Consider the following 11725-nt stretch of genomic DNA (forward strand, 5'->3'; position numbering starts at 1 on the left):
GCATCCTAGATTAAAGTTTGGATGCCATTCAACTACCCGAATGTTTAGGTTCGAGTAGAAATCATGACATGGAGACCACCAAGACCTATGGTTTTCAAGGGCATCTTCTCGTTTTCAGCTTTAATTTTTATTATCAAATAATTTATAAAAGTCCAATATAAAATAACATATAAAATCACACGATGTTAAAAAAAAACCTTTTCATCAAAATTTTTAAAAAGAGCGAAAGAGCCGTTCAAAAGAGCGGCTCTTTTTAATGAGCGAACGAAAATGAGCGGCTCCTATAAAAGAGCGGTTTTGCCCAACTCTAATTTAAATTGGTTTACAAAAAAAAAAGAAAACTGCGTCCGTACAAAAATTTCAAAAAGTCGATTTTCAGAAATTTATTATTTGTTTAGGTATTGAACAATATACTCTTCCAAGATAATAATATATCTTGCCTGTTATAAAAAATAAATGAACTTGTAACATTGATATTGGCCTGATATTTTGAGAAAAATGGCTGTTTATTAATTAAATGGAAAGGCTTAAAACATCAAAAGCTTTTTGAAATCTATAAATTATCCTGACACTAAGATTTTCTGGGCATAGTTTCTAAATATTAATAAATCATCACTAAACGTTCTAAATCAACATCAACATTGAATCCCCACAAAAATCATTTTTGTTATTTTATAATATTTTTTTTTGTTAAAACATAAATAAAAAATTGGTGACTAAGATTGAAGGTTTTATTTTCTACCAAGCAGTCACCATGAAACATTTACACACGCTACAAAGTCCAACTCACAAACAGAAAATAAGCAATCTCAGGAGCTAATCTAACAGCCAGGGAGGGGGAAGTGGAACCCTTTCAATTTCAATTTACCTCACGTCACCAGGCTCCTGGAGGATGTCCTCTTCAAACACTCACACACACCGCACAGCACAACCAACCAACCGAGCGTATCGCGTTAATCCTTAATAACGGTCTTTTGCCCCTGACTCTCTTCTTTCTTGAGAGTCCAACATAACAGGACTTCACTATTTCACACTTGGCTTCCTCTCTTCCTTGGCCTGTCAATATCCTTTTATTTTACTTTGCAAAGTTTTGCTGGATGCTGCCCGGCTTCAGCTCTCTTCTCTGCTCCTCCAACCTAATTGATGATGATAGATTACGACCTTGCACAGGATCTTCACCGTCAACGCGTAATTACCAACTCTATTTTATAATTCACTTCTTCCTTCTTCTTTTTTTTTTCGAGGTCACAGTAATCAATCCTTCCCGGGACTATGTCTTCGACAGCGCAACCAAGAGTGTGGCGTTAGATAACCTCACCGCTTCTCGTCACAGGTCATCACGCCACGTAACATCTGGTCCTAACCAGAACTACGCGCGCCACAACTTGGCCAACGTCGACGCAACGTGGTTCAGCGCTATAAAATTGCACTTTTCAACTCTCTCTGCCTTGTCGCCACCCGTGCGATTCGCGCGCGCTTCTAATTTGATTAGAGTACTAATCAGATATAAGTGATGATGATATGATTGGAGTTCATCAACGCGGGACTCTTCGGTTCCAACCAAGTACGCAGGAGATGACCAATCTTGAAGGTAGCAGAAGTTGGACACTTGACGAGTGCTTCCTGCGAATTGACCACGCACTTAGAACAAAGTTCAACACTTGTCTCCAAGTCTTCAAAGAACTACCCCAAAGTTCTGCCGAAACTAGTCGAGAGCCTTCGAAAAAAGTGAACCGATCCGGTGAACTGCTCGCGTGCAACTGATGTCGTGTCGTCGCAGTCTGGCAGTCTTGCGAAGTTCCGCTACAGCTCTGCTCCTGTTCTGAGGGTCCACTGCAATGGTACCATTACCCTATCGAACAACACTCTCTCTCTCTCTCGTTGGATTCGCCGGTCTCTGCGTTGCCGGCGTTGAAACTCTCCAATCAAATCATGTGTTGATTGCGGCGTTCTGTTTTCCCTCCTTTCTCTCTCTCGCGAGAATGGCGCGCAAAATTTGGTGAATCGGAAAGTAAACCAATTGATAAGGACTTGCGTGCACCTTTGCGTTAATTGCGTTGTGGGAATAAAGTCCTTGCGGGAAAAGAGTGCGTGATGTTGAATGATTACTGATCACTGGACAGTTTTGCCTCCCCCACCTCACTGAGGAAAGGCTGTAACATTACTCGAAAAAATGTATTTCTTAATTTGACCTCCTAGACTCACCTTCACGTATACATATCGGCTCAGAATCAAATTCTGAACAAATGTCTGTGTGTGTTGTGGGACGTTGATAAAAAAATGCACTGGATTATCTCGGCACTGGCTCAACCGATTTGGTTTATTTTGGTCTCATTCGATCAGTCTTGGGGTCCCATAAGTCGCTATTGCAAATTATAAAGTTTAGTAAAGTTATGCTATAAAACGATTTTAACCAAAGTCCGGAAGATTGTTAAAAGGGTGGTTTCTGTAAGCAAACGCGTCATGTTATACATTTTTAGAGAGATATTCAAAAGACCTTCCGACGAGTCCAAAAGATTGAATATCTGACAACACTATCAAAAGTTATAAGCACTTAAGTGTTATTTATACACTGTTTTGAAACGAGGAAATTTTGTGAAAATATTGTCCAAATTTACCATGCGAACTATCGTCGGATAGGTTATCAATCCAGGTTTTTAAGCGAAAATGGCGTTCGAAAGGTGAACGCCCGAAATGTCAAAATCACGCAGTGGTACCAACATTACGAAAAAAGTGTGCCATGGCATGACAGCCACATTTTTTTTCTAATGTTGGTGCTACTGCGCGATTTTGACATTTCGGACGTTCACCATTTGAACGCCATCTTCGCTTAAAAACCTGGATAGGGCTAGTGATTTTTCGCGATTTCGCGGAAGCCGCGTAATCCGCAAAATAATTAACTGTCAAATTGGTCCGCAGTACATTTAAACATTGTTTCGTTTTAATTAAAACAATTCGCAAGATTTTCAACAGGCATTATGGAACTCATTTTTTTAATATTGTTTATTTCAATGTTTTACGAAAATTTCCAGATAAATAAGCAGCTAAAACATTTTATGACACAAGCACATTTTTCTTTATGGGACATCCACAAACCACGTGGTCACTTTTTTGGAAATCTCTTAAACAACTGCTAACTTCAAATAAGGAGTGATTGAAGGGACGTGCTGTAGTAATAAAACAAGATCTTGGAAATTATTTATATTAATCGGTGAGTTATTGTGCGCGTAAAGCCCTTTCTTCATCATCGCTGATTGGAAGGCACTTTGACGGTTGAGTTCGTTAGGTTGATCGCGTAACAAAATTATTTTGATTAAGCAAGAACGTTATGTGGTGCGCGAGTGTTTTTGTGTGGAAAAGACCTTTCCATAGCTCCGTAGCTCGGAGGGCTCGACGTCGGGTGTTTGTTTGTCATGCCCTCTCCATAGCATCGTAGCTCGAGAGGCATCGAAAACCAATACCTTATCTGGCTAACAGAAAGAAGATCGGAAGCACGTTGACGATTGAGTTCGTCTCGTTTATTCCATAACAAATTTATGAATTAAATGATTATATAGTTTAAGAAGCAGTCCACGCTATCATTGCAACATTGCGTTTAACACCTCATTCTAATCTAATCTAATCGAACACAAGCGCAGCCAGTCCGAAGAAAGCATCCGGGAAGAACTTATGGTTAGATTACGCCTCAAGTTCCTTCTTGTCATTATTAATGATTGCAGTACTTTCGAGAACCCCCGAAGTGTATTACACTCATTAAAGCGGCCCGGCCTACTGCGTTGCATTAACCGCATGAGACAGATTCTATGAACGGATCCCACATTTCATAGAACCATCAGGGGAAGAAGAAGAAGCCGGGGACATACCGTACCAACCGGTTCGAGTTATTTATAGATTATAATGGTGTGTGGTGTGTAGGGGAATCGTTGGGGAAGGGATTGTTGTATTATATAGTAAATGACCTTGTGACATTATTTCACCACTACGGATTAATTCACTCAAGGAGTATTAATCCCTTGGTGGCCGAATGGCTAGAGCATCCGACTTCCAATCCAAAGGTGTGAGTTCGAATCCCACCTGATTCTATGCGTTTTTTGTTCATATTCAAAGTTCAATTACAGTCGAAAAATTTCAAGGAGACCGGTCGGGAATCGAACCCTGAACCTTCCGCTTATGAGGCGGGAGCCGTAGCCATTAAGCCACGGGCCGGTCGCAACATTGCGTTTAACACCACATTCTATAAATAAACATTATTTGACCGATTCATCGGCTCCTTTTCAAAAAAATCCCAAGTTTTTTTCAGCGTTTTGGCTATAGTGGCAAAATAAAAGTAGAAACCCCCCAATGTTATTACATATTTGGAATGATAATTGATTTTCCTACAAAGAAATATCATGCAGAATGAACCATATAGTACCTGTGCTTCTCCTGAAATCAAAATGTAGCGTGACGGGACAACATCGTAAAACTGGACTTTTAAAAGGCACACTACAAAAATCGCTACAGTTTTGCCAATTTGATTTTTGAAAATTTTTGCTCTTCTACACATTATCACAAATTAAAAAACGAATCTTTTGCTCCTTGAACTGCACGAATTGGTTGAAATTTGAATTTTTGCCAGCTATTTCTTTTCGTGACGGGACAACGAAAGGAGCAGATTTATGAAAAAACTCCTCTCCCATTCAATGGCTTGCAGACCATATTTGGTCAATATTTTTGGCTTTTGAGGTTTGAAAACGCATTTAAAGCAAATTGCAATTATTGAATCATAATAAAAATGAAATCTTTCATATAAAAAATCAGATTGAAAATTGAAAAGCATCCGATTGTTTGCCTTGAGATTATTACATAAACGCATTGAACAAACACTTTGATTTTGGGTCGCATCATCATCTTCTATGGTGAATCCTGATCAAATACCCTACCTTACTAACCATTTTCAGGTTCCTGGCGCTTGTGGGGTGTAAGCACAGGGTCAACCAGCTGCCCTAGTAGCAACCTGCGCTAACTAATATTCCCGTCCCTTAAAATCGAGATCTACAAACTGACATGGCGGGCGCCGTAGGTGGCCAATGACTGGTTACCTATTCGCAACAGATCTAGTTTGCAGCAATCATGGTGTTTTATCTTTTCAGCGCATTCATACATGCTGTTGATAAGGGAAACACCACTAGATCGCTGAAGCCTATGATCGGTCGTGCTGAAAGGATGGTTCTGTTCAGCAACGGAGGGGCAACCATGGGTGGTCTCTCATGCTCCTGCTCGTGCTAAACAACTGCTAACTTCAAATAACTTTCCTGAACACAGTTTATCCTAAATAATACATTTTTGCCGTAATTTTCGACAGATTTTAGAGTACCGTCATCAGGGGTGACATTGGGTCTGGGGGGTGAGATTGGGTCATACAAAAATGCAGGAATTTGTATGACCCAATCACACCCCCCAGACCCAATGTCACCCCTAACGATGGTACCGTGAAATTGCCGTTAAATTCCAATGTTTTGAAATAGGCATGCCGCGTAATTTAATTTTTTTTCCGTGAAAAATCACTAGCCCTAGTTATCAAGATATCTTGCCGAAAAAACAGAAAGATTGGAAATCTGAAACCGGACTTGGTTATCTGGATATGACTCTCAACAGATTGATGTTATTTTTGGGGTGTGCAAAATTTATTTATTTTTCTTTTTTACATGCTGGGTGTTGAAAATTTCGCCACGTGGTTTATGCATGAGCCATAGAGTATAGTTTTTTTTATCTAAACGATCACTACGAAATTGTTTTTATTTGTTGGCAATTTTTGTGAATATGGGTTGAATGTCTGTTGAGTGTTGAAGTTTTTCTGAAGTACAGTCATCCCACATATTCGGAACACTTTTGTGGTAATTTGTCAATAACATGCCAAATGCAGCTTTTGTGTCGACCCTACTATTATTAGGACCTTCATTTGGACATTCTCTTGCTATTTCACTAGTAAAAGTAGTACTTTTTGAACAAAAAACCCCATTTCAAGACTACTTTATCCAGAGCAGCAAAACTCTGCCTCCAAATTGCCTGTTCCATGATTGTGGGATGTTATTGTGCTTCCCACAATTGTGGAACACCTGAATTTAACTGATATTTTTACAAAAAAAGTTATCAGACCATTCTTAAAACATAAATAAGCTTGAGTTTCGTTGGTTTCAGTGCGTGAAGTCATTATTTTGTAAAAATTGTGTACTCATGGAGAGAACCAAAGTTTGTTTACACCCGTAAGAAAAAAGTGTTTCGAATTTGTGGATTTCAAGGGTCAAAGTTTTTCTTCAAAAACTTGATATAAAAGTTAAAATTTGCAGTTGTTTGATACAGCATTCGAAAGATCGCAAGAAAAGCTTTCAAATGAAGGTAAAAGCGAATCATCAAGTTCAATTATCGATTTTCTATGATTTTCTGAACATTGGCCGATCTGTAAACTGTTCCGAATATGAGGGATGACTGTAGTTCTGGCAAAGCAATCCGTTTCAACGAATCATCTGTGCGGGTAACTTTACATAGTAGACCTTGCAAGTAAAAAGAAGACAAGAAGAGTGCTTAACGAAACATTCTTCAGCATGCTTTCGACAGATTGACAAGGCCGAATGCTTTTTCTCCTAAGTTTGTTTAGTGCTGTTCGCTACTCCCACATATTGACTAATTTTCCATACAAAAAAACCAGAGAACCATTCGGCCCTGTCTAACTATTTTTGAAAAATTCAAAGTGCAGGTGTTCCTGGGGGCCCCAAAGTTCATGCTTCCCCTCGAGTTGTGCCTGCGCAGTAATTTTTGTCATTTTTGTAGGCCAGTGTAATTAATTTTAAGATCAAATTACAATGAACTTCTCTCAACCTTATCATACAGCTAAATGTCACCATCGTCGTAACAATCAAGAACGACAAAGTATACGGAAATAAAAGTCTTTGTAAGACTTTTTTCAGAGCTTATCCTCACCAATACCACACAGAGCCGTATTCTGCCACACCTTTTCAACTCACTGCTGTTGGCACAGTCATCATCATCATCGGCGTCATCGTCAGCTCCGTCATCAAGCCAGTATGCACTGCTGGTCAGTCAGTCAAAAATTTCATTCATCGATAGACAACGCAGCAGACTATCCCAATAAACAGTTTTGGACAGATGTACTGATTAGCTCGATATTGGTCAGATACAGGTTCAGAGTGGGCTCGGAGCTGAATAATTAACGTAACTAAACCATTTCGGAGGTAGGTCATTAGACTTTGGCATCTTAGTGGAAAGTGGACCTAATCTTAGTTTTCTTTTAGCAATGAAACGCTCAACGTACGAAAACGTCTTCGTCACCGTCGGAACGACCCAGTTCGAGGACCTAATCAACACGGTCACCTCCGAACCCGTGGTGGCCCAACTCCGCCGGATGGGTTGCCGCAAGTTGATGCTCCAGGTTGGACGTGGCAAGCATCCGGCGCTGGCGAAATCCATGTGCGGCCCCGACATCGAAGTCCGCTTCTACGACCTCAAGTCCAGCATAGACGAGGACATCCGGCAGGCGGATCTGGTCATCAGTCACGCCGGCGCCGGAAGCTGCATCGAGGTGCTTGGGGCGGAGAAGCCGCTGGTGGTGGTCGTGAACGAGCGACTAATGGACAACCACCAGACGGAACTGGCGGAACAGTTGAGCAAGGAGGGTTACCTGCTGTACTGTACGCCGAAGACGCTGGCGACGACCCTCGAGGGGAGTGACTTTGACCAGTTGAAGCAGTTTCCGCCGGGGTCGGTGGCCGATTTCATTAGTTACTTGGATGCGTTTATGGGTTTTTAGAGAAAGCGTAGCAGTGCGGGTTAATTGTATGGAGTTTTATATTAGTTTGCTCAGGTGGTTTCCACGCAATGGATGACCGCGTGGAACAGTTTGTTATTTATAGGAAAATAAATTATTTATAACTTTTCTCAGCTCTCAGGTGCGAATTGGCATTTATAATAAAGTTTTGTACTACATGTTAGCTAGTTGCTTGATCTGTATGTCAATTTATATTGAGAAATGGTTGTGAATTTTTTTCGATAAAACATCGGCAGTCCTGCTTGCTTCTGCTTCTCTTTTGATATTAACTGTTTGTGATATTTTTAAGCCGCTCCTTTGATATTTTCCCACCATTCTTCATTAAAAGAATTCTAAATTTATACCATTTTCAAAATACAAAAACCAATTCTGGAGCAACATTTGAAAGAGGCGATACGACATTGCTCTTAAGGCCATTCATTCCATGTGTTTAAATGGGAAGAAAGACCGTAAGAGCAATGTCGTACCGCCCCTTTCAAATGTTGCTCCAGAATTCAAGCAAAACGTTGTAAATGGTCCAAGGCGAGTTTGTAATTTAACAGTGTATCCTGCTCACTGCCAATGTAAGCATTCAATGACGTGAGCAGAACACACTCTTTGTGTGCAGACTCACATTGGCTCATTTAGATCGTTTTTTTTTTCATAAAATTATTTTTATTAGGTCCTTTTCGGTACTGGGACCTGGTTAGGACCGAGTCGGCTTTTGTAATTACATTTGACTTAATAATTACAGAGGATCTTGTGTGTAAATGTTAGTGGGAGGGGAGCCGATTACCCGCGGCCTACTCGGGGTTAGTAGGGAAGGGATTGATGTTAAAGACAAGGCGTGGGAAGGGAAGGGGGTCATTTAGATCGTTGCTTGATTAAAAAAAAACCCTGAGAATGGTCGTAAGTTCAATGCAAATTTTAATTCAAGCTATTTACCTTAAAAAAGGGGCAAATCTGGAGCAACATTTGAAAAGGGCGCATAAGCATTTTGACAGCTAGAACTATTTTGCAAATTCTGAGCCAAAAGGTATGTAACTATTCAACAAAACCCGCAGTATTAACAGGTAGCTTGGGAGACCAGCTATTTTTTCTCTTTCCGAGTTTTGTGAAAAACTCGCTCGGAATTTGCAAAATAGTTCCAGCTGTCAAAATGCTTATGCGCCCTTTTCAAATGTTGCTCCAGAAATAAACTATTGCTAAAAATTTAAATATTAATTGAAAAAAGTAGCATAATTCATTGCAAACTATTAAGTTTACATTGCATAATGTTGATCTTACCTTTTTTTAATTTTTAATCGGATTGAGTACTTATAAATTCTGAAAATTTATATTGTTATATTATTAATTTAGGCCGTTGCAAATTATGATGAAAACATGGCTTGTTATTTCAATTTTATTATTTTTTATTTTTTTTTTTTTTTGCTTTGCTTATTGCCTCCTACAACTAATTATTGGCTACATACAATATCTTTTTGTATTCAAGTAAGAAATAAGTTGAAAATATAGCTAGAAATTCGGCCCATTAGATCCTCTGTAATTACTATTAGCTTTAAGATAAATGTAATTACAAAAGCCGACTCGGTCCTAACCATGTCCCAGTACCAAAAAGGACCTAATAAAAATAATTTTATGAAAAAAAAATCGGCCCAGCCTCTATCGTTGAGCAATTCTCTACGAAATCGGTCTTTTTTCTTAAATTTAAATTTTTGTATTTTTTAATCCGACTGAAACTTTTTTGGTGCCTTCGGTATGCCCAAAGAAGCCATTTTGCATCATTAGTTTGTCCATATAATTTTCCATACAAATTTGGCAGCTGGCCATACAAAAATGATGTATGAAAATTCAAAAATCTGTATCTTTTGAAGGAATTTTTTGATCGATTTGGTGTCTTCGGCAAAGTTGTAGGTATGGATACGGACTACACTGGAAAAAAATGATACACGTTAAAAAATTTCTGGTGATTTTTTATTTAGCTTTTTGTCACTAAAACTTGATTTGCAAAAAAACACTATTTTTATTTTTTTTTATTTTTTGATATGTTTTAGAGGACATCAAATGCCAACTTTTCAGAAATTTCCAGGTTGTGCAAAAAATCTTTGAGCGAGTTATGAATTTTTGAATCAATACTAATTTTTCAAAAAATCTAAAAATTGGTCGCAAAAATTTTTCAACTTCATTTTTCGATGTAAAATCAAATTTGCAATCAAAAAGTACTTTAGTGAAATTTTGATAAAGTGCACCGTTTTCAAGTAAAATCCATTTTTAGATGACTTTTTTGAAAATAGTCGAAGTTTTTCATTTTTTTAAATTAGTGCACATGTTTGCCCACTTTTGAAAAAATATTTTTGAAAAGCTGAGAAAATTCTCTATATTTTGCTTTTTTGAATTTTGTTGATACGACCCTTAGTTGCTGAGATATTGCCATGCAAAGGTTTAAAAACAGGAAAATTGATGTTTTCTAAGTCTCACCCAAACAACCCACCATTTTCTAACGTCGATATCTCAGCAACTAATGGTCCAATTTTCAATGTTAAAATATGAAACAATCGTGAAATTTTCCGATCTTTTCGAAAAAAATATTTTCAATTTTTTTAAACCAAGACTAACATTTTAAAAGGGCGTAATATCGAATGTTTGGTCTTTTTAAAATGTAAGTCTTGGTTTAAAAATTTTGAAAATATTTTTTTCGAAAAGATCGGAAAATTTCACGAATGTTTCATATTTTAACATTGAAAATCGGACCATTAGTTGCTGAGATATCGACGTTAGAAAATGGTGGGTTGTTTGGGTGAGACTTAGAAAACATCAATTTTCCTGTTTTTAAACCTTTGCATGGCAATATCTCAGCAACTAAGGGTCGTATCAACAAAATTCAAAAAAGCAAAATATAGAGAATTTTCTCAGCTTTTCAAAAATATTTTTTTCAAAAGTGGGCAAACATGTGCACTGCCCCTGAACGCATAAATGTCCCATATGCATTTTATAGATTTCGAGTTATTGATGCAGTTTAGTTCAAAATCGTGTGCTCTTTCAAAAGAGCCTATAACATCCTGTACTTTGTTCTAGAAATCAGGAGAAAATCCAGTTTTTTCGCGAAAACTTAACACGTAGCCTTATGTATGGGACAAACTTCAAATGCATTTTTCTCAGCATGCTGTTTTTGCATATGGGACATTTATGCGAACATGGGCAGTGCACTAATTTAAAAAAAAATGAAAAACTGCGACTATTTTCAAAAAAGTCACCTAAAAATGGATTTTACTTGAAAACGGTGCACTTTATCAAAATTTCACTAAAGTACTTTTTGATTGTAAATTTGATTTTACATCAAAAAATGAAGTTGAAAAATTTTTGCGACCAATTTTTCGATTTTTTTAAAAATTAGTATTGATTCAAAAATTCATAACTCGCTCAAAGATTTTTTGCACAACCTGGAAATTTCTGAAAAGTTGGCATTTGATGTCCTCTAAAACATATCAAAAAATTAAAAAAATTAAAAATAGTGTTTTTTTGCAAATCAAGTTTTAGTGACAAAAAGTTAAATGTATGGAGAAAAGCAACTGTTGGGTTTTTTACCTGTGGAGGGCGTAATAGTCGTCCAATCTTCATCAATTCGCAGATGTAGAACCTTCATTAAATTTTGAACAACTTTCTCGAAGACACCATATTTTTAGGATTTTTTGCTGAAAAGTTATTAGCTTCCGAAAAGGACAGTTTTTGCGCAGGCAGGCAGACAGGCAAGCGCGCACGCACGTGCTTTTAAAAATAATTGTTTGTAGGTAGCCCCTTAGAGCCGTCTGGGCAAAAAGCGTCCTTTTCGGAAGCTAATAACTATTAAGCAAAAAAAAATCCTAAAAATAGTCTTTGAGCAAATTGTTCAAAATTTAATGAAGGTTCTACATCTGCGAATTG

General features: G+C 37.9%; 2 protein-coding genes across 2 annotated transcripts in view; one reads left to right on the forward strand and one right to left on the reverse strand.

Annotated features, from left to right (window-relative positions):
• Positions 1-1766, reverse strand: part of LOC120428659 (aminopeptidase N) — a 28706-nt gene extending 26940 nt beyond the window's left edge. The window contains exon 1 of the mRNA XM_039593706.2: positions 869-1766. The gene's annotated coding sequence lies outside the window, so the exon portion shown is untranslated. The remainder of the gene's footprint in view (positions 1-868) is intronic.
• A 5288-nt stretch (positions 1767-7054) lies between these two features.
• Positions 7055-7988, forward strand: LOC120428662 (UDP-N-acetylglucosamine transferase subunit ALG13 homolog). Its single transcript, XM_039593710.2, has 2 exons — positions 7055-7232; positions 7293-7988. Exon 2 carries the CDS (start codon positions 7295-7297, stop codon positions 7805-7807), a length of 513 nt encoding a protein of 170 aa, XP_039449644.1. The 5' UTR covers positions 7055-7232; positions 7293-7294; the 3' UTR covers positions 7808-7988.
• The last annotated feature ends 3737 nt before the right edge of the window (positions 7989-11725 follow it).

This window comes from Culex pipiens, chromosome 1 (genome assembly GCF_016801865.2).
Source record: "Culex pipiens pallens isolate TS chromosome 1, TS_CPP_V2, whole genome shotgun sequence".
Taxonomy (NCBI): domain Eukaryota; kingdom Metazoa; phylum Arthropoda; class Insecta; order Diptera; family Culicidae; genus Culex; species Culex pipiens.

Coding starts and splice junctions, on each gene's coding strand:
- LOC120428662 (XM_039593710.2), top strand. CDS start 7,295: ATGAAACGCTCAACGTACGAAAACGTCTTCGTCACCGTCGGAACGACC.